The sequence below is a fragment of the Aplysia californica genome, unplaced genomic scaffold, assembly GCF_000002075.1.
Source record: "Aplysia californica isolate F4 #8 unplaced genomic scaffold, AplCal3.0 scaffold00302, whole genome shotgun sequence".
Taxonomy (NCBI): Eukaryota; Metazoa; Mollusca; class Gastropoda; order Aplysiida; family Aplysiidae; genus Aplysia; species Aplysia californica.
In genome coordinates, this window is record NW_004797572.1 from 428,390 (window position 1) to 452,662 (window position 24,273).

At 38.3% G+C, this 24,273-nt stretch overlaps 1 protein-coding gene across 1 annotated transcript; it reads left to right on the forward strand.

Annotated features, from left to right (window-relative positions):
- Positions 1–5: 5 nt before the first annotated feature.
- On the forward strand, positions 6–23,940 carry LOC101846294 (cilia- and flagella-associated protein 206). The gene is made up of 16 exons (XM_005101873.3): positions 6–100; positions 3,918–4,045; positions 5,278–5,361; positions 6,380–6,470; positions 7,404–7,592; positions 7,862–8,020; positions 8,609–8,814; positions 9,151–9,270; positions 9,737–9,841; positions 12,899–12,985; positions 14,346–14,450; positions 15,848–15,990; positions 16,898–16,997; positions 18,332–18,475; positions 19,096–19,184; positions 22,488–23,940. Exons 2-16 carry the CDS (start codon positions 3,938–3,940, stop codon positions 22,669–22,671), a joined length of 1,914 nt encoding a protein of 637 aa, XP_005101930.1. The 5' UTR covers positions 6–100; positions 3,918–3,937; the 3' UTR covers positions 22,672–23,940.
- Positions 23,941–24,273: the final 333 nt, after the last annotated feature.

The window sequence follows — 24,273 nt, forward strand, 5'->3', positions numbered from 1 at the left end:
GTCGCTAAGGATAACAATATGGCGTCTTGTTTGTAAATCACAGTCAAAACAGAAGCTGTTGGCTACCGCTCGCATAATTCTGGTGTTCTTTCCGTGAAAAGTAAGAATATGTCAAACCATCTCAATGTAATAACTGGGGTAATGTTTTTTTAAGATGAGGATGGTCACCATAAAGCCTTTCCCCCGTTTGCAGGGTCCTGGTAGATCTAAAATCTACTCGTGTGAACTTAAAATATAAATCTAAATCTAGATCTAGATCTAGTCTATATGAAGTAGGGGCCTAGGCTATGATTATGAACTTGCATTTGAACTTTTTTTTTTTTATAGTCGAGGTCAGCGTAAGTAATTTCATAAGATAAAACTGAACTTAAAATCTTCAACTGACTTTAGACAGTGTTACAAATGTTTAGCTTATAAGATAGAGTATGCATGAGCTTATCTAGTGTGTGAATAGGCCGTCGAGTCCGAATAACATTTTTTCATATTCGGACTGGAGTCCGAATAAAAGAATTTCATATTCGGACTCCGAATAAGAAAAAATGTTTTTCGGACACGGGTCCGGAAAAAAGTAAGTGTCTTCGTTCTATAGATCTAACGTTCAGTGCTTCCAATTTTCCGCCATTTTTTAGTTAAAATTTCCCCCACACCTTGTCTGCCGATCCAATGCCCGCTGCCTCATTGATACGCCCCCCCCTACCCCCCATGTTTCCCACTTTCTTTGTTGTAGAAAAAGGTAAAATTTAAGATTAGCAGATCTCCTGGCACCTGCCATATTATATGAGCTGTGTAAGACAGATTCGTTCAAATACACAAGCCTGTGTCATCTCGATTGTTTACCAAGAAAAAGTTGTGTTGCTGTGTAGAGCCGAGCATACGGCAACTTTTGATTCCATAGACCAGCGCACAATTCATTACGTAGATCTACGTCAAGACTAGCTTATTATTGTAATAATGATCAGTTGCCGGGGGGAGGGGGGGGGGGGACTGACGCGTATGCGACGTTCAATGCCCGGACCGATAGCGCCCCCCCCCCCCTTTACCCGACACACACACACAGCCACACATGTGCAGGCTGCCCATCCGACACCGACACACGCTAACGAGCCATCTTTAATTGCTTCTGATGACCTCTTGACAAATAAACATTTATTAGAAGCGCTCTAACTTTTCAGGCTGGCCTCAAATTCATCATAAGATAAAAACTCGGCTCCGGCACAATTTAACGCCATTTTGCCCGAAGTGATCCCGGTCTCTACCCAGCCTGAGGCGAGTCACGAGTGAGGCAGGACAGGAAGCCGGAGTCACGAGTCACAGGAAGTCGGAAGTGATGTCATACTGGACAAGAATCAGAGTCCGAATAACATTTTTTCATATTCGGACTCGAGTCCGAATAGTCATTTCGGTGTGAATAACTATGTTAAATTACTTCTGTCTTTTTTTATTTTAAGATAGATTTAACTAGATCTAATTCCCATGGTTTGTAAACTGCTCTGGTTGGATATTTTAATTCATTGATTTAATATAAAGTTGATATTTTTAAAAAGTTTGCTGCATAGATATAATACATCACTCTGCACAGCACCAAAAACTGGCCAAAACTGCTCTTCTCAGCAGCAGCTGAAAGTCATTTAATCAACAGCAGCACCACTGCCGGCTGCTCCTTAAAAGTGCATGATGTTCTATAAAAGTAGAAAAAAGAAAATTTCCGCTCTCAGTTCTCTTCATTCGCTACGTATTATTTTCGGCTGGTGGACTAATTTTTTTTCGGGAGGGCGAATGAGATGATGACAAGTGGGCAGTTAAAAGGTATTTATTGGGGCCACAAATTCAAATAAATATCAATTTAACGTATTATATACCAATATTTTCAGTATGGTTTGTAGAATATATCTGTAATGTTTATTTATGTATTTTTCAACTTTGGTTCCAGTAAGAGACGATTATGCAACACAATTTTGATAGGATGCGGATAAAATTTGAAAATAAAAAATTAGTAATCTTTGGTGAAACTCATATGTTTGCACCTAGTCAAATGATACATCAAAATAACCATAAATGAATATAGAACAGGAAAATATTGAAAAGTTTGCAGTTATTTACCTACATTTCATAATATTTTGATAGATGATGGTAAAAATGACCTTCTGTATCTTTCTTTATTACAAATCTTTTTTAGACTTGGAAAAAAATCTCAAATTGAACACTTCGTATGTTAAAAGCCCTGTTGTCATTCATTAGCTTTAAAAAAAGTGTGTAAAACTGTCATGGTATATAACCCCACAATCGGTTTCAAGTGCACACAGAGCGGGAGCTAACCCCTGTCATGCCAACCTGACAGCATGGAGTCTGCTGAAACTACCACCCCTGGATTCGGCACTGTAGTGTCCAAATCAAAATGTGTATTTCTGTGTAATTTTTTCCTTTGTTCATCAATGATGTGGTACTTTACTTTACTTTTTACTTTTTCATATTCTGTTGCTGTTAATCGTCGAGGGGAGATGCAGTTTTGTATGGTAGGCCAGCTCCGCAGCCCTTTCAGTTGTGATGTTATGTTTTCTTAGGGTTTCCTTGACACCATCGATACACCTTTTGTGTGGCTTTCCTCTTCCTTTATAACCTGAGTGCTTGGGGTTTTAGGCTTTCGAGGCTTGCTGGTCAGGTGACATGCATAACAGGTGGCCAGACCATTTTATCCTCTGTCTTTCTATGTAATGCAGGCAGGACTCAGTGCCGATAGCTGCTCTTACTTCTTCATTTCTCTGCCTGTCTCATATAGTGATGTTAAGGGTTTTGCGGAGACATTTCATTTCTCATGCAGTGATTTTGCTTCCATGGGTTTTGCTTAAAGTCCAGGTCTGGCACTGATAACATTATGTTGGTATGAGTATTGAGGTGATAAGCTGTCTCTTTGTGTCCGTGGAGATGTTTGGATGAGATAGGAGGGGTGCGAGCTGGTAGGTGACAGCGTTTGCTTTTTTAGTTCGCATTTCTATTTCTCTATCTATGAACATGTTTTCAGAAAAAGTGCTGCCAAGATATTTAAAGTCCTTCACCTGTTTCAGTTGTTTACTATTGACATGGATATTCAGGAGACTATGGTTTCAGCTCACTTTCATAACTTCTGTTTTTGATGTGCTTATTTTCATGTTGAATTTTTCACAGCTGTTGTTGAGTTCGGTAGTGTGATTTTGGAGGCTTTGTTTGTCATGATGAATAAGACATTGGTCGCCTGCTAACAGAAATTCATTTAGGTTTTCTGGGCTTTGGTTTGCGTCTTGCGTTATTGTGTACATATATATTATAAACAGGAGGGGAGAAAGAACGCATCCCTATCGTACTCCAGATCTTACTTTGAACCAGTCTGTATTGCCTTCCCTAGTTCTGCTGTTGGTATATAGAGCTCTGACATTATCTAACATTTGTCCTCTGACGCTATACTTTTCGAGTATCTTCCAGAGTTTTACATGGTTTACTCTGTCAAAAGCCTTCTCCTGGTCTATAAAGACGATGTTGGATTTTTTGTTGTGTTCGATTGTTTTTTTACATATCTGTCGTAATGCGAATACAGCATCCATGCATCCTCTTCCCTTTCGGAATCGAAACTGAGCTTTGCTCAAATTTCTCTGTTGTAGTAATGATGTAGTAATGCTCTCAATTTGAAATTCTTTTCCTTTTGCCTAAGTATTTAGGGTCGACTTGAGACTGGTTTTTGGTTTGTTCTTTCTACTGTCATTCCAGAGAGTTACCCGGTTTAATGCCTTGAAAAAGAGATTATTGCATGGCCATTTGCAAATTTCATTGGCAGAGGTAAACAGTTCTTTTAGTTTAATTGGGATCACTCAATGTTCTCATACTGTAACCTTGAATGGAAATAATGTTTACTATTGGAGCTATATAGAAGTTTATGATATCCACAGATACACTAAAAAAAAGCAAAATGTCTCGAGCTCAAGCAGAAAGTGTCATTAAAAACATCATCAGGGAAATTGCTCAGGAATGTGCTGGAAAAGGTCAAGCTGTGTCAGAGACACTGGTGGCTTTCATGGTTTGTAAACTGGAAACTATTTGTGTGTCATTGTGGTACAATCAGGTGCTCGTCTAAATAATTAAATCAAAGTAGCCAACATTTTTGGCCTGTTTTTTTTTTCTAAATTCTTTTTGGGATATTTAGTGGCTCAACACCATTTTTGTCCATATAAAAACATGTACATTTTTATGTGAATTTTGCAGAAATATGGTATTCAAATCCCCCCATCCCCCCCCCCCCCCCCCCAAGTAAATTTGCTGTTTTCAAGGACCCTGCTCAAGCTTTGGAAGTCGCCAAACTTTGATGGCCATATTTTTCGCTTATAATGTTACCTCTGAAGCAAGACGACCCCCATCTCCTTCAAATGAAAATAAGTTGACTTCTTTTCTGTATAGATGGGGGGGGGGGGGGGGGTGGCATTAGCAAGACAAAAGAATGAGCTTAAAGACTGTACCAATAACTCCATATATATGTGCCCCAAAACTGACGAGCACATGATTCCAGCGTATCATGGCACATTCTTCTTATTAATTTGCTACCTCAAATTAAACAGTATTTTTTTATATGTTGCAATACAATCATGTGCTACAAATAGATGACGTTTTCAAGGTTCACTCTTGTGTCTTTCGGCAATTGAAACAAGAAAATCTTCACCTGATGTGATTCGTATTTTATCGTGTTGTGTCTATCTGTATATATGCACTCCAGGTCAATTGAATAGCTGTCTTAGGTCAGTCTTGAGTTTGATCTAGTTAATAATATTAAATTACATCCTTGGACCTTTTTCCTCCATGAAAGTTTACATCTAAGCCCAAATTTAATTCATTGTCCAAACTTTTACATCAGTTTTGTCAAAACGAAGTACGTTTTACTTAGACTGTAGACTTTCTACTATTATTTACGTCTAAAAATTACACTTCTGCACCAAAGTCATTCTTATACAAGCAATGCTGGAATGTATAATATGTGCCCTATGATATATATTTTATATATTATGTATAACATATGCGTATGTATTATGTTAAATGCAGTTACTAGCACGATAAAACTCTTACCATACGATGTATAATATATATTATGTATTGATATACTTTCATTTTGATAGACGAGAAACTTTTTTTGTTTCCTTATATTCATCACAGTTAATGTGAAAAATGAGCAACATACTAAATCATTTCTTGAACTTTTTTGTATACTCTATAGAGAGCTTTCTTTTCCTCTGCTAAATCAATTTTGTTTTTAAAATCTAGGTGAAAGCTGTTGTCCTGGACCCTTCAAACGAGTTCAATGTTGATCGCACGTTAACAAAGGATGATGTTCAGAAACTCATTAGAGTAAGTATTTACCCTTACATCCTCAGACACCATATAGGATGTACAGTCGAACCTGCCATGGGCCACCTGTGTGACACGGCCACCTGTACAAATGGCCACTTTCCATTTCTCTCCTTGTGTTTTTTCTATGTAATTTGATTGTGTAAAACGGTCACCTGTCCAACGCGGCCGCAGCCACCTTATTTTATCAACCCACGATCAAATTTACCTGCTTCAGACAGTCAAGTGTGGTCATGCTTCGCCCAATGCTTTGTCATAAATTCTTAATAGGACCCTGGCGCTGTGGACTAGCCGTCATAGTCCCTTCACCTGTCGTTATTGTTTATCCCTCCAATGAATGTTTACCCAAATTGACCAATGGGTAACAATAAATTTTCAGTCGCTGGTGAGGGAAGAGTGTGATCAGTCATAACCTATAAGCCCCACCCACAACTCATACACAAATCGAATGTGAGATTACTGGTCACTGTTTTGTTTGCCTAATATGTAAGAAAGTAACAATGGACGTAAACGGGAACTTGTAATAGAAGCATCACTCATTCTCCGAGTGGTGGCGACCTAGTGTTTTTTACCAGGGCACTCAGTCTTCATTGTCTTACATTTTACTTTTACCTTTGCAAAAAATCAGTAACAAAAAAAGCTAACCACAAAAACAAACCAACAACAACTACAACACCCTCAACCCCCCCCTCCCCCCCCCTCCCAACCCCCTCCCCCACATTATTATTACAATTTTTGAGGGAATTCTGTCTTTCATTTGTTTGCATTTAGACGAAACATTGTTCATCAAAATTATTTCAAATTTTTTAACATTTTTCTTTACCCTGTACAAATAATATGACTGCTTCAGCAGTTAGCTTATAACTTTGAAAAGAGTTACTGTAGGCCTATAGGTTACACATTCTAGAAGCAGTCTTTGTAGATTTATTGGTTTCAATAATATGGTTTCGATCACAAAGGTGGTGGTTATTATCTTTGATGGTGTGTTTCTGTTTTTCTTGTTTTCTTGGGGATATAGCTCTGTGTGGATCGTCTCATGGACTCTCGGTCACCAGCCTTGGACACGGTCAAAATGCAAGTGTATTTTGATATGAACTACACGACTCGAGGTGAGGAACCTGCTCCTATGTGAAGTCTATTTTTCTGATCACTAACGTGCAGTCAGTATCATTTGATTAGAACAAAGGATACCCTCTTTCATAGAAAAAGGATTATTAGATATCATGCTAGTATAGCAATAACAAATGTGAGGCATCTTAATGAGATCAGGCGCTCGTCAAAATAATTATATCGAAGAAAGCAGCATTTTTTGTTCCTGTATGCAATTTTGGGGTGAATTTTAATCTTTTGGCTCAGTATCTTTATGTCCATTAAAAATACATTAGGCTACTGTGTTGATTTTGCTGGAAAAACGTTGATTAAAGGCACAGAAAATGTAAATTTAGTTTCCAAGGACTCGAAAGCTTTTGAAGTTGCCAAACTTTGGCAGCCATTTTCTCACTAATTTTACCTCTGAAACAAGGCAACCCCCACCTCCTTCAATTGCAAATATCTCAAATTCTATTGAAAATAGATCGGTACTTTTTTTTACCAAAAGCAAGACAAATAAACAAACTTTAAGGTAACAACATTATCTCCATATGCCAAAAAATTGACGAGTGCCTGATTTCACCTCGTCGTGACACAAATGTTCTTAGCCTGGTGTGGTACCTGCTTACAGCAAAGAGGTATTGCAATATGAGGAAAATAAGAGAAAAATATTATTTCTCCTCTGGCGACGATAAGCATTTTAAGACAGTTTATAGCATTGTAGACCCATGTATTGTCTTTGGTTTTTAATATCATCCCAAAAATTATAGATTGTGGAATGAAAAAGACAGTAAATAAGAGGCACAATCTTTGCTGGTTTAAGGGATAAAAATTACCACCTTTTTGAAACCATGTTGCAGTCTTTTAAAATTTATGATCAATATTTCACCGGGGGAATAAACTGGGATGGCTTCACAACCTCGATTTCTGATTCTAGCCAAATTCTTTTTCAGCTGACTTCCTTGATGAGCATCGTCGAGTGCTTGAGTCTCGTCTACTGCCTGTTATCAGAGAAATCACTGACAGCAGGGCACGGACCCGTGAAGAGCTTGAAAGCCTCTACCGCAAAATTGTGTCTGCTGTGTTGTTGCGATCTGGATTAGGCAGTCCGACTGATATAGCTGTTGTTCGGGAGGCAACAGGTATTGTAATTATTTTTATCTATGTATGTGGTCAACTTTGAAAATTATCAATTACGGTCACTACACTTGCACAGTAATTTGGATAAGTTTGGGTTAATTATGCAGTTTTTTTAGATTTTTGTTTCAAACATATTCATCTACTAATTCTGTATGCTGTCTTCCATTTTCAGTCACAAAGTGTTCATTGCCACATAAATATACAGGAATTAAATGAAAGTACAACTATATTTTTTAAAATTTAATAAAAGACTATGTTTGTTGACTCCCAGCTGCCCTGCAGTCTGTGTTCCCCCAAACTGAGCTTGGAACCTTCATGACTCTGACAAAGCGAGAGAAAGAGAGACAGCTGACTGAGCTCACAATGATTGTCACTGGAATTCGACTCTTCAACAAGGAATGTGGCAAAGGAGGAGAAGGCATTGATGATTGTGAGTATAATTTTTTGGTCTGATACACCTGCTTATATTGCCATAGAACATTTTAACTCCTCAAAGTGTCTTGACTTTTAAATGGCCATGATGTTTTTTAATATTCGAAAAGTTTTCCCGACTGCAGAGAAGGTACTGTACATTCTAGTCTTCATATATCACTCTCTGCACACCCATAAGCACATGCAATTGTGTTGATGAGAGAAAATAACACCTACATTTTAAAAAAACAACTAACACACACACACACACACACACACACACACACACACACACACACACACACACACACACACACACACACACACACACACACACAGACACACACAAACACGCACACACACACACAAACACACACAAACAAATACATACTCTCACTTGTACTAACAAGCCATGCGAACAAATTAATGTGCATGCTTATTCACCCCTCATGGCATCACTTTTCAATCGATTCTGCAACTAAAATTCCATTTCTGGTGTGCCATCGTAAAGTAAATTTGCACACTAGCATACATACATGTACTACCCACATTTGGGTATAAACACTCACATCGAAGCATATATACACTATGGTGTTATTTTCTCCAGTGCCTGCCATTTTGAATGAGGCTATCCCAGCAACAACCCAGAGTGTGGATGGAGAAATTCAAGGCACACTGCAGAGTGCTTACAAGTACACCGCTCTCATCGAAGAAATGCATAAAGGCCAACCGAAGGAGGGACCCTCCATTCAGCTCCTAAAGGAAGCCCTTATCAACACTAGACAGCATGAGACTTTCTTAAGAATCATTCTGGTGGGTAATCTTTTTATTCAGTAATTTTCTATAACTGTTTGAATTATTAGATCTATTCTGACCGTGATGAAATATTTAACCTTTTAATTTAAGTTGAAAAATGTTATCAGTGCTTAAATGAGAGGCTAGAATTCTTATTGTACCTTATATCAACCATACTGTTTTAGTCAACAAATTTTGTACTAATTATTGTCTCCTATTTATGCAATGTTGGTGCTATTTTATTTTTATGGGTAATGTGTTCACGTGATTCGATATTTAGGTATTTAGTTGTTTTTTTTAAGACTAATGTTTCTGTAATGCAGCTACCTCAACTTATATATTTTGACTTCTCAGAATGATGTCATCAGCTGTGCCCATCAAGTTGGCCATTTGCAAGGACAGCTTGCAATCAGGATGAAACAGCTTCAAGCAACTGTACAATCGAAGACAGCAGTGCCTACAGCTCAAGTTTATGTAAGTGACTTCTACTGAGCACTTTTTTAACAATTTATCTCTTCTAGAGCATGCTTTGTGGCATCAATGAACACTGAACTGCACTTAAAAAGGAGAAGAGAATGAATTGATGGGCAATAGAAAAAACCGGCAAAACTGTTCAAACGCTCTTGAGAGCCATGGTCAGGTTCTTATCACCTGCTTGTTGTCCCATCATGTCCCACGAAGGACCCCATTACATCCCACATAAAGAGTTTCTGAACAACATAACCAGATATAGAAACACATTGCCCACTGAAACTGTACATTGCCTCCTCTACATTTGCACAACTTGAATGATCTACAGGCAAGCCATGTACTACACCAATGTTTAAACTGCAGTCTTTTTTTTTTGTTTAAGATGAGCTTTCAGATACTGCGCTAATTATTGCATATCAGTTTTCAAAGTTGGAGGTATTAGAAAATCTTTTTTACCCTGTTTTCACAGCCTCAGTTTATCCACCTAGCTCAGCTGTGGAGCAGCTTCCAGGATGAGATGGTTTTGCTCAGTGTCCTCAGCAACATCTTGGCCAGTCTGGAGCCATTCACCAGGGTAAACTTTTGTCACTTTACTGTATACTTCTATTCCCTTTTCACTGCGTACAAACACCGCTCTTTTAGTTGGCTCGGCGATGGAGTGACCGGGTCACGGCGGGCCGGTCACCCAGAGGTCACTAACCCGACCTCCCGCTACCTGAGTCGGTAGCCTGTGAAATGAATTTTTCAACACATGTTTTATCGTCTTACACAAACAAAAAATATCATACATGAATACAAGTTTGTTCTTTAGAGAAAGCAACTTAACTTCTTTATTGGTACGAAATAGCAATACCATGGCTGCTCACGTTATGGAGTTATATGCTCTTAAAATGTATGTCTATTTATAGTTAGTCAAAACAACAAACACATATTGAGTGGCTAATAACTTATCAGCCTAACGATAAATATTCACAAAACTGCCACGTAAGACAGGAAAATGTGTTTAGAAATTAACTCCCTCAAAATTTTGTTTCCAGCACGAACATGGAACTTGTCATGAGCATGATAGCCAAAACACATCCCTGCATTCATGACTTTTTGTATCCAATGAAATGTGTATCCTCCTGAATAATGATATACTGACGTATCTTCAATATACAGCACCGATTTCTTTTCACAAAATGAACATGTACGGAATAAAAGTATAAATTTATACAATTTTTCTTTCTAAACATATCCAGCAGCACGCAATGAGGGAGCTATTTGCAGGAGATGCGACACAAAAATAAAACACATTATGTCTATCTGGTTTGGGATCCTCCGTACTCTGGCTTCCAGTTTTGAGATCGCTTGGTGGCTGCTTTCTGTGTCCTGTTCTCCTAAAAGCCCAAGAGCAAACATGTGTTGTTGTATGTGTGGAATACAGTGTTGCTATGATATGTGTTGCTTTGGGATAACTTTGTGGGGAAATAGCGTCTGAATGCAGCCATGTAATTGTCGATTACTACAGAGATTTCTGGAAGTGAAAATTGTTTGACTGGTTTGAGATTTGATATTGCAGCGTGAACATGGCTAAATCTTTCATTGAGAAGATTGAATATTGCTTCCTGTCCACGTGCTTCCTCATTTTTTTGCAGTTCGGGGGAGTATTTTCTTGTTTGTGTATAAATTGTGTTTGTTAGTTCCTTGCATACTTGGGGATGGAGGGAGGTATGCTTGGGGTGTTTTGCGATGTTTGCTTGAAATGGGTCTTTGTATGCAGCCACCCTAGCGGTGCCGACAAAACGAAGAAGGAATTCACGGTTATGCTATTGTCAAACGCACATCACATGTTCCTACTGGTGTTAGAGCTTGTTTGCGGCCTGAATTGACGTGACGTAACACCATATTTCCTTTTGATAGTTGAAATCGCGGTAAAACACTTGACACAAATGTTAGCGGAATACGGCTGTTCATCTTCGTCCCTCACATCAATCCCATAAACCCTAGAGAATATCTCCTGCCATTGTCTTACATAATCGGGGCTTTCTGTACTTTTTTTGTTTGACAGTTAAGTTTAAATGCCAACACACCCGACAAAGTTCATTCAGAGACTCTATGCCTCTCATATGTGTGACCCATTGCAGTTTAACAATTTTTACTTCGGAACACAATTCACTAACTGATTGCCAGTCACTGCAAAGTGCTGGAAAAACAAAATTCACATCATTAGAAAATATGATTTGATGGCTATCACACCGCGCAAACAGAAATAAACACCAACGTTTCATTTTCAAATGATTTGTAATTAAATTTGAAGAGATCACATTATTAACGGCACTTCCAATCACTTAACACTCACAATTTAAAACTGTTATTATTCCCAAACGAATCAATGAAAACTGTTGAAACTTTCACAACATACCAAGAAGACGTAGACGAAGCGAAATTGGTGAAGAAGTAGATCCTAGGGGTAAAGTGAGCATCATTTTACGGCTCATGAAATTAGGGGAAGAAACGCGTTCTGATAAGGACAAGATAGGACAGCGCTGTGCACGAGTTGACCCCGGTCAATCACCGACTTGACGCGTGAAATTGCAGGTCACCTGCTGGTGATTTATGGCCTACCGCGGGGGGCCCGGACTAACTAAAAGATCGCTGAGACGGAATTTCGGACGCCGTGTTTTCTTTTCTCTGCCTCCCTGTCTCTCTTTCTCTCTCACTTTCTCTATTTCCCTGTGCTTCTGTCATTGTCTCTCTCTCTTTCAATCTGTCTCTGTTTGTCTGTCTGTCTGTCTGTCTGTCTGTCTGTCTGCCTGTCTCTCTCTCTCTCTCTCTCTCTCTCTCTCTCTCTCTCTCTCTCTCTCTCTCTCTCTCTCTCTCTTTCTGATCTCTCTATTTTCTTTCTCTCTCTCACTCTCTCTCTTTCTCACTCTCTCTCTCTTTCTCTCTCTCTCTCTTCCTCCACTTCATTTCCCCTCCTCTCTCTCTCCTCTCTCTCTCTCTCTCTCTCTCTCTCTCTCTCTCTCTCTCTCTCTCTCTCCATATTTGTCTATCCATGTATCTGCCCGTCCTTTCGTCCGTCTGTCTGTCTGTTAGTCTTTTCCTTTTAGTCTCTTTTACTTTTTATTAATTTCTCTGGGGCTTTTTTTTCTATTGTCGAAATAATATGAATTTTATCTAATGTAGCATTACATTTCAACAAAAATAAAGGCATGACACCTTTTGTGCTCTAATGATTATGATATCCATCTGTCTGAGTCCTTTACTTGCAAGGCTGTCTCTCTTAATTCATTCATACTAAGTCCAATGTGAACACAAAATTTGATTATTTCAGATTGATTTTGAACTTTGAAATTCAGACTCTCTTTTTTAATGGACTTCATTTGATACATTATATGATCTTTTCTAACTTCCCTTTTTTACCAATGTTCCCATTAGCATACCATTTGGGATAGAAAATAAATTGCTTGCTATTTCACAAAAACAAAGAGCTGCACAGTGATAATGTCACAACATGAAACTTGTTTTAACTGATTCTGTGTGATTTATTTTTTGTATCTGTTTTTGTCTACTTATATATATATATATACCAATATTTCTCTCTGCCTATCTTCTGGGATTTAAAAAAAATATGTTGTCTGCATTTCAGGGGCACAGAGAACTCTTCAGTGATGATGTTCTTGTTCCCTACCTAGAAGGTTTGTCAGTGAAGACAGATAAAGAGCGAATTGAAGAAGTAAGCTCTTTACATTTCTAATGGAAAGAAACACTCATTGTGTTGAATAGTATTTCTGGTTTACTCATGATCACTTAAAGTAATGTGTGGGGGGGAAGGGATCAGAGTCCCCAAACAGCATGCATCTTTACTTACTTACTTACTACCCATTACGCCATCTGGCGTTTAGGGCAGCAACAAAGGATCTCCAGCTCTGTCTGTTTTGGGCCATCTTGGTCAGCATTCCCCTCGAATGATTCCAGGATTTCATTTCAGACTCTACTGTGCGTCTCCAGGTCACTTTGGGTCTGCCCCTTTTGCGACGTCCTTCGGGTGTCCAGTGGAGGGCTGTCTTCCCAATTGAGTCTGGTTCTCTACTCAGAACATGTCCTATCCATCTCCATCTCTTCCTTTTTATTATGGTGGTCATGTCCTCTTGTCTACATTTACGTAACAGATCTGCGTTGGAAATCTTGTCGAGCCCGAAGATTCTGAGGATTTGGCGTAAGCTGGTTGTATGAAAGGAAGATAGCTTGGCCCGGTCATGATCAGAGCATGCATCTTTACATCAAATATAAAATCATGTTGAGATTGTTGAGATTTGTTTTTTTCAAGCCTTCAAAGTTATTGTACTTCGAGCGCAGGCTGGGGGCTACAAGTCATCTGCAGTCACAAGGATCACAAAATCCCCAACTGATTTAGTACTACTAGTAAGCCACAACCTTTCTCTCATAAAGGTGGCATTTTCTGTGTCTTCTGTCTGGCTCTTTTTCATGCTGAGCTATCTACAGAGCGAAAACTCAACCTTACCCTAGAGCCCTCAGCATCTCCCTGCTTTTAGATCAAAGCTTTTTGTTATAGTAGGGCTTTAGACTCATGGAGCGAAAGAAAACAATTGAAGCTTTGTTCAGTAAAGTAGCAGTAAAGAAATTATTTTATAAAACAAGCTTGAACATCAGTCAAAGAAAATTTCGTTATTCCTTCATTGTAAAAATCAAGTTTAACCTGCTTTGAATTACAGTCATATTCACTGAAAGTTTAAATCCTCAAGTTAAGGTACTGTTTGTTCTTCACGTTTGAAGAGCCAAGATGCCAAATCTGATTTATATTAACTGACCTGAACTTTCCAAACATTTTCACTTTAGACATCATGCACTAATACCAAAAAAAATAGACACTGCTGATTTGTCTGCACAGTATGTCTGTTCATTGGAGTATAGTGTGCATGTTTACAAAGAACTTGCAGAAAAGTGAAACTTTGTCCTGAATATGCAGTAAATGATATAAAGCTATCATTGTTATTGAAATGGCATCCTCATGTAAACATCACAGATAAAACGCAAGAATCATCCATGTTGTGTTTATATTTCCTTTTCCACAGACATCTTCACAGAGGGTGAACACCAAAGACTACCAAGTGGAAGGTCACGACTGGCTCTTCTTAGATACCACAAAGAATTTTGCAAAGCTTCGCCTCCAGTACAGGGTGCGTACATAAAATTCTAAAAATCAGATTTTGGATTATTTCAGTAGGTCCTACATAAATTATTTCTGTGGGATAATTGTTGTCATTATTTTCTACAGCTCATAAATGTAGTATTTATAAGCATTTTGGGGAATATATGATTCAACATAAACGAAATCTGCCGGACCACTGGATTTTCTTTGGTTTAGTTTTGTTTTCAGTTTAGAAAGGGTTGCTCAGATAGCAATGATTGTTGATAGCACAGAGTTGGGAAATCCATGCTTGCTATAAATTTTACTTTTTGAAATTTTTTTCCTTATCCACCTCTCTCAGTAATTGTAGTTTGAGTTGCAGGCTGTAGGCCAACGTATTGTGCCCTCTTAATCTGCTGAACTGTTACACAGGACTGATGAGAGAGTAGATCAGCACACTGTACTGTGCTCTGCGATAGGCAAGGGAAATGAGAAAGCCCAATGCCGGTGACATCATGAAACACACTACATGCGGTCACATGCTCATGTGGAAGGACTTTGTTATCTTACTTTGCAGAGACAATATATTAGATCATGGCCAACTCAAGGTCACGTAGTTGACACACAATCGCCATCCTTGCTTCGCTAGGCCTATATGCAGTGTATAGATCTATTGTTGTGTATGATAAAAGTCAGCAAACAGGACACCTGCGGTGCCCCTCTCTGGCCCACATTCAACAATCGTGGGTTCTCGTATCTCTTTCTCCTGTCTCACTGTCCTGAAGCACATAAGACATGACAATTTGTGTTACTTGAAGGTTGCCAGTGAAGATCTAGTCGACCCAACCCTTGAAATTTGGCCACTCTGTAGTTTCTTACAAAGAAAAAAGATCGGGGATTTTATTTTCTTTCACTTTACTGTTCTTTTCTGATTAACCATGTTCAGTTTTTTTTAAGCGGCTTTTCTGTATATTTTTATGATTTTGATAATGACAACATATAAGAGAATTATTAGCAATCTAGGTTGTTAATCAAATGCTTTAGTATTGTAGGGAATAAATGGGTCTTGGAACAGCTTGCTCTGCTTTTTCTTTTATGGTTCCAACAATAACTGATATTATAGTTCCTGTGGTGTTACAGGATTTTCTGCAAAGCCTAATTGGGGAGGTAAAGGGGAATCAATTGGAACCTCCTGTTTTTGTTTTCAGAAAAGGTAGACAGGAGAGTGTTGCTAGTTTCTTTCAAGAAATCTATTAGTTAGCAGCCCTGCAATCAGTCGGGAGCTTTCAATTTTTAAAAAAAGAAGTAATTCACAATATATGAAAAGGTTTTAGAAGGAGGATAAGTAGTTTTAGTGCTTAAGTAGAAGGAGGATAAGTAGTTTAATGCAAATTCTACCCGTGCACCAACTGCTTTTTTAATTACTCAAACATTTGTCTCCTGCAGGGCTACTGTGCTTATTCACTGGGGAAATATGACAGACTGCTCCTTCCTGCCAACCCTGAGATTGGTGTCTTGCGTTTCAGAGAGCACTACTATGCCTTTTCATCGAAAGACGCTGCTTATGAATTTGCTCAGAATCCTCAAGAGTAAGATTTCCTCACATAATGAGCATTTAGTTTCTTTTAACATTGCCCAATACTTAAAGATGTTTGGTTATTAATATAATATTATGTATGCTAAATCAAATACCTTCTGATGCTTTCAACAAAGAGTTAAATTTCAAAGGATCCCTGGAACTTGAATACAAATTTCGTTATGATAACATCTTATTTAAGATAAACTGTAAGTATCAATGTAAACCGAGTGAAAGGTTTTATTTCGCATAATGAACTACATGGGTTTTTATTATACAGTTACTTGTTTACTTTGTAGTGTATTTAAATAGATGTTGGCTTGCTTGCAGACTTTTACAAACACTTATCCTTAGTGTGTTAGCAATCAATTTTACTGTAAATAAAGCATTATAGATGTGTATAGGTTCTTGCTTTTGTTATTTATTCCATGGCTTTGGTAATTTTCAGCTTCTTATATATTGGTTAGAACTTCTTGAGCCTTCAGTTGAATTTTATATGACATGGTCCTGCTGCAGGCTAATAAACAAGCATTTTCCCCTCACTATTGAGAGAAAAGAATCGACTTCTCCTCTCTTATACCCTAAATGTGCAATTACATATAACTGCTGAATACTTTGGTGTCGAAGCAGTGATGGAATTGTACCTTCCCCCACCCACATTATGGTACCTTTTAAAGATTTTAAGGATTAAAGATCATAGGGAAAGGAAGCCCAAAAGAATTATATGAAGATCAGAAGGTAGAAAGGAATGGGAGTGTGAAATCTTTCAGGATTCTTTTTTTTTCAAGATGTGTGAAAAACGTGATACTGTCCTTATGTCTAAATGGGTCTTTGTTTTGGATTTCATTTTTGCAGTAGAAATGTGAAAAATGATGATATGTATTATTCTTCCACCTGACTTCACTTATTATTAATTCCAGATATATAGCAATGGTGGCTGATGGTGCAAAGAAGAGCCCTGAACTGATCCAGCTTCTTGAGTTACATACACAGTTTTCTACCATAACACCATACTCACAGGTATTTCAGCAAGCTTTCCCTCTTTTTTCATGAGCTTTCAACTTGAGCTATAAAATACAGTGGAGTCCACCTACAACGAGTCCGGAAAAAAAGAGAAGTCGTTATAAAGACACTATTCTAAAACCCTGTTTTTTTTATCTTCTTTACCTCTATGTAAATAAAATACTGCTATAGCGCTATCAAACAAACACGCGAGTCGTTTATAGCAGAATATTGCTGCTGCTGTGCGCAGTACATGGGCCAACTATACATAATGTAAAACCTCGCCAGTTGAGAAACTAGTTGGTGATCTAGCGAAACAAAGAATGGGTGAGCCCATGTGTGTCAACAATGAAGGCTGGAGCGACTGAGTAGGGAGGGTGTGGCATGCGCAGACAAGCAGAACGCATCACGTGATAGGCCAGTGTAAGCCTAGTTCAGATTATCAAGGCCTACGATGCCTCTCTCTTCTCCGATGCGGGGATGGAGAGGTCACAGCAATGTGATGGATGGAGTGAATGTGTGACGGAATGCACCACAGGGTGTGGTGGGGTGGGGGAAAACACAGCAGGTGAGTTAGCCCAGAGCCCTTTCTTTCTGATCGCCAACGCCAAGCTGTCAGTCAACATCGCTAGATCTAGCGCTAGAGAAAGAAACCTGATTCGATTTTTGATCAAGTAAAACCTAGAGGTCATGTTGAAACAAAATCATCATCAGGGGAGATAGCAAAAGGAAATAAACAGAACAACAAACTCATAGATTAGGCCTACTTTACAGTTTCCCTTTAATTTATTACTAGATCCCTTATAGCGAGAATCCTGCTATAGTGGACATTTTTGCTCCGGTCCCCTCGATACCTCTCGTTATAACAGGATTCCACTGTAATACACACTGGAGATATCTGACTTAAAAACTCATCAGCGTATTGTGTGCACGCACACATATGAACACACACACACACACATACACACACACTCACACACACACAGTCACACACGCACATACACATACAGTCACTCACACACACACACAAACAAACACACACACACACACACACACACACACACTGACAGACACAGACAACATGTGCTTGTGTGGTAATACATCATTATTTGGAGAAAAAAATGCACAACCTCTACAGACATGCTTCAGTTCACACTCATAGGCTACTTTCACTTTTTCTGCCACCCTTACATACATCAGCTCACTTGTTTTCCCTTTCTTTTCTAATCATTGTCATAAAGTCTTGGCATTTACTTTTCTCCTTAAGCAGCACTGTAATATTTAATGTTTTTTGCAAGGTTGGATCTTTCGTCAGATACCTGCTGTACTACACTTATAATATTATTTTCCAGAGTCGAGAAGCAGGCAAAATGATTGAAAAGCCTGTGACAAAGTGTGATAGTGCATCTCAGACTGACACTCACATCCTAGAATCCAACATTGTAAAGACATATGAGTGGAATGAGTGGGAGCTGCGGAGGAAAGCTATTAAACTGGTGAGATTTCTCAGGCTAAGTTTTCATTTAAAAAATGATCCTGTGTAACATTGGGAACTTTCTTAAAATAGAGGCTGGTATCTAATTTAGAGTGTTCTGGGATATCTTTGAAAGGCTGTGATGAATGTAAAATAGTACTCTTGAGACTGTCAGAGTTATTATTCTTTACCTTTAATGGCCCAATGAAAGAAAGTAGTTTCTTTGAGTTTGTATAATGTCAGTGGTTAAAAAGTCTCCCTACTATGACCACTAATCTGTTAATGGTGAGGCCCCTAGTGCACACTTCATCTAGCATGCAAACCAAGGGATCTTAGGTGCACAGGTCCAGAAGGCTTCTGGGAGCAGGGCTAAAAAAAGGATTAAGACCAATTTGATATGGCGATATGGAGTCGTGCAATAGAAGCCACAGAAAGTCATGTCTATAATATACAACATTATCATTTACTGACTGTTTGTCTTGTACTGTTTTGATCATTGATAGAAAGTCATTGTGGACAATACTCTGTACTAAAAGTGAAATAATAAAGTTTTCAATAGTCAAATACTTTTTTCTGCTTTTCGTGCGATTTATACATTACAAATGCCTGTGTTCATAAGGACCCCATTTCAATATATTTCAGGCAAACTTGAGAACTAAGGTGACCCATGCTATGCAGACACATGGAAGCAACATGCGGCGAGACAATGAAACTCAAGTGTATCTGCCAAAGTAAGTGTCAGACTCATTGCCCAATGTCAACCGCTGAATACATTTGTCTATTTGAAAGATACATGCTGTTAGCAGTGAACACATAACAGCATACTTTCTCATTCTGCTCCACTCCCTGCTTTATGGTTTTGGCTGTTCTGTCCACATCTAATGCTAAGTGATACATAAAAAAGATAAATGGATTCGTGGCAGGTATTGCACACCTTTTGTATCAAAGCAGGCCCGTAATGCTTAGTTCATTCCTATGATAGCTAGCAAGTCATAATAACAATGCACTGTGTTTTAACTCACTTGAGCCAGTTCCTGTTACGAGACGCGAATGCCAGCCCGGTGGCCAGATCCCGCGTATATACAGCCTGCGCTTTATAGATTGATATCTATGGTGGGTTTTTTTTAAACAAGCAAGAGAAGTGCCAGCAGTTGACCCCCAATTTGTTTCATTTCGTGAAAAGTTTTATGAAGTTATACACGATACTTTTTTAGCTGTTACGGATTTAGTCAGGCACCCCTAAATTGCGATAGAAGCTCTGGGTACGGAAACAAAGTCGCAATCATTTTTAGAGTGGAGATAGCCTCAAAAAGTCATAAATGAAACTTGTTTGAAGCATTTAAAAGGTCTGATTGTGAACTAAAAGTAGAAGGCTAAAGCTCCCACAATGTCAGTCAAAACATACGAGAATTTAAGTTGCTAGATCTATGGACAGAGGATGTAGATCAGGCAATGAACAGTTGGAGTTGTAGGTTAGTGGAAGTGAAAGTAGGTATCAAAATAGCTTTCTTCTTCCGCCAAGTCTAATCTTAGGGATAAAATAAAAACTATTAGGACAAATTAGGTGCAATTTTCCGTTTCTGTGAGAGCGTTTCTTTCTTTTTTTTTGCATTTTATAAAATTAATAATAATATAATTATGATACTTTCACACTCTTTTTGTGGTTATGTTCCCCAACACTATCAGGCTGTATTGGTTGTTGGGTGAAAAATAGCTCGGGCTCATATGTGAGGTAATATTATGGCTCCACTGTATGTCAGGTCACTATAAGTAACCTTTTTGTTGAACTCACTTGAGCCTTTTCCCTTGTATTTACGAGATGCGCCGCTGGCCCATTGACTACGGGATGTGCTTTATCGATCGACATCTCCAGTGTTTTTCAGTTACTAGATCTAGCTTCGGGAAGCGGCAAACCAACAGTTGAGCTGCTTGTTTCATTTCATTTAAAATTTGATGAAGTTTTGTGCCACACTTTTTTACCAGTCACCCCCGCATTGCGATAGATGATTATATTGTAAATTGGGTGTGTTTTTTTAAATTGCGTCATTGTCATTTCAAAATATTGAAAAAATAAAAACTGTTCGGACAAATCAGATGCAGTTTTTTTCGGGGAGAGTATTTCTTTCTTTCTTTAGTGTCGTTTTAAATATTTTATTATGATAGCTTTCAGTCTTTTTGTTGTTAACGAATTAATATAGGCCTACCTCAAGACTGTCAGGCTGGGATGGTTGTTGGGTGAAATATAGCTCAGTTAGCTCAGTGAGTTAGTAAAAGAACTACCTTCACAAATGTTAATAGAATCATGCATTTCCCATTCGCATGTGAAACCACAGAGTCCATAGCAGTCATCGTGCTAACACAAAGTGAACTAGCTACAGCATGAGGATGGGAACATCCAGCCATGCCTTCTAATACTTTAATGGCTTCAGTGGCAATCTAGGGTCACACATAATGTCTAGCAGTGACATCGCTTAGATATGTGATCATTGGAGTTTGTCCTCAAGCAAGATATGTTGACCGTAGCTGAAAAATAGGCTGCTGCTCAGAAGCCAACAGCAGTGCTATGCTACTGATTCAGTTTATGGTGTTACATTATTGATCACTATGCTGAATTTTTTTATACGGGTTCCCTTTGGGGGTCAATAATAAGGTTTTCCCTTCTTTCTTTCTTTTGTTTATGACACAGTAAAGGATACAATGCAAAACGTAGGAGAAGCCATAAAATAATATTCACCATTTGTTTTGCCTCTCTCACCCTGGTATTTGATATCTTCTCCACCTCCAGCCAGCTGTGTCTCACAAGCCTAAGACCTGCCTTTAAATTTAACTCCCAGGTGGATCTCTGCATTCCTCTCTTCCTCTTCTCCTTTGGGGGATCCATTTGAGGCTTTGTCATGTATTTAATAACATTTTTCCTTTTCAATTGGAAATGTTTGTGATAATTGTATTAAAAAAGGAACTGGTGATCCTGTGATCTTGACCCGTTGACTTATTTCAATCTTCAATAAGGATTTATATAATACATATTTGAATCACGTGTTTGGCAGTTTCAACATTAAACATTGGTTCATGCAATTTGACTTGCCTTGAAACAGGAGTCTTTGACCGAGTGGTTATGCCAAAGGCTCAGCTTTGTTTTCCCATGTAGGCTATATTTTTATGCTGATTGGTTTATCCCATAGTTTAATTCTTTCTGGATCAAACAGCCTACAACTACATAATACATATAATATAGATGTGGTGGGTTATAGAAGTCGCTTGATTTCATTTTGTAATTTTTATTTAAAAGTTACTCATTAACAGTTTGTTTCAATGATATTTTGATGGTCTCCTTTACACATCCATAAATCTTTGAAAAAAAAAACTGTCTAAGTGGCGAGGTTTCCATTGCTTATTTTCATTCAGTTGCTCACTCTATCATCATTTCAGAGTAAATGTTTCAAACCACACTCACACTTGGTCCCTGCTGTGCATTGTCAGCTGTACTGTACATTTGGATCAATGTGTCGTGCTAGAGGGCAGGTCACCAGTGGTCTCCAGCTGTTACAGCTCTTTTTAACTTCTCGTGTCATAAGCAATTGCATTCTTATGCTGTTCAATAAGTATTCAAAGCATTGACACGCAAGACTGTTTTGACTTTTAAGTAACAATAAGGCTGGATCCTGCCTGTGGTTTCAGGGTCATAAAATGATCCACAGTGCATCAGCAAGAGGTCTGACCCCTTAAATAGGGATAAAAATACATGATCTTTTATGACTCAAATAGAGTAGGCGTACGTGTGTCGTTTTATGTTTAGTTTGTACCGGTATTTCAGTTGTCTTTCCTTCATCTCTTTTTACTTTTGTTCTCTCATCAATGGACCGAGTCTAGAGGGATGTTGAACAACTCAACATTTTAAAATAACCAGAACTCTATTGATCTGTTTGTGGGGATCATCACAAATTTTGAGAAACAGTTAGGAAAGGGGAAAAACAGAATGTGTTATGATAACCCTACCACATTTTTAATTGGGATTTCTCTTATGTCATCTCCAGAGACCAGAATACGCAGACCAAACGTGACAACTACAGTAACGTCTCCAAACCCCAAGTGTTCTTGGAGGGCTTACGAGGAGGTGGCATGTCCGTGCCCACTGCCATGAACAAGGTGGACCTCACCGTAGACGTGTCAGAGCCACCAATTGTCAGTCAGTACATGGTGCGGCCAAAAGAGCAATGAACCCTTCCATAATGAACTCTTTGAGGTGGAATTTCTTTGATTTGTCAAAATAAGGATTTTGAGAAACACAATATTCATTCTGGGGAGAAAAGTACATCTTTAATAAGAAATCATGTAAAGTCAGCTGAGCAATAAAAATGAATGCCTCAGCCTTAAAAGACAGTCAAGCAACATTAGTCAGTTGTTGTTTTTTTTCCATTTTACAGACATTTACTTCTTGTTCTTTTTGCTTTTTAACTTTTCATGATTTTCCCATTTTGTAATCTGACTGTGATGACAAACTGCTGCTATGCTACATCATCCCTTCTAGAGCAGCCCTAGGCTTAGGCTTATACATCTTTATAGTTTTCATTAAATTCTTGAAATAAAATAAGTGTTGGAACAACAATTTTGACAATTATTGATATAAAGCTCCCAGAGACCATTAAATATAAATGACTTCAGAAACAGGAACACTAGAGGTAACAAAATGGGTTAGCCTCTACCACACACTAAATTGCTCATCGAAATGTGTTTGAACAACATTAACCCCTTCATGACAGATCCCGTACACTGTTCCTGAAACATCATGACCCAGGATGTTGTCCTCACGTACAATATGCGCTTTAAAACCATCTGACTTTGGCAATCATTTGGACCGTAAGACATGCACCATTTCTTTTAGCTGTGGTTACTTTGGCCTTGAAAACACTGTTAAAGATGAAACTACCAAATGTGCGTGGTGAGGTAAGGTGTCAAATTCTCTCCTTAGGATACGAAAGATGATTTGCAAATCCTTCACTGTCGAGAAGATTATATCAGAACTATCTGTTCTAAGATCATGATATAACATTCATTGGCGAAATCCATTGACACTACATTCTTAGTTCGATATAGTGACAAAGGTACCTTGACCACCACACTGTGAATTTCTCAGCACAGCTTTTGCTTCTAGATTTTTGTATGAAATATAAATAACTCTGATTGTACTGGAGGACTAATATTATTAGGACCACATCATACTCTAAAAAATGTCACGAAAATTCAGTGTAATGGAATTAGCTTTGTGTTCCTAATTCTTAACAACTGGCACAAAAATTATGTTTTTGTGAAAAAAGTACTAAATCACGGTGGCTGAATATATGACCCCATTTTTATAGTATAGCCTTGTTTTAATACATGATATGTACAGTACTGTACAGTACTGCTTGATTTTTGAAAGCCTCTTATGGACAATTCTTTTTTAATAATGTATTTCAGCACAATAAAAGTTGTATTTTGTTGAATGTATGTCCTGAGTGTTTTGTTTGTTTACTTCATATATACTGTGTTACTGCTCTATTTTTAGATAGCTAAAATAATTTGAATCTATTTCATGCACAAGAAGCCAATTTTTACTGCCATTATGATGAGATGGGGTATACTGTATACATACGTGTGGTATCAGTTGCGTATCTATGCTCAAGATGTATTTGGAGTGGCTAGTCGCCCGATCTGGGGTGGCTAGCATTTTGCTACATGAACGAATTCTGTCAATTATCCTGACACTTCTGGCCTGAGGGGATTTCTGCCCATGTTCCGTGTTCTGGCCCGGGGGGGGTTTCTCTCTCTTTCTCTCTCTCT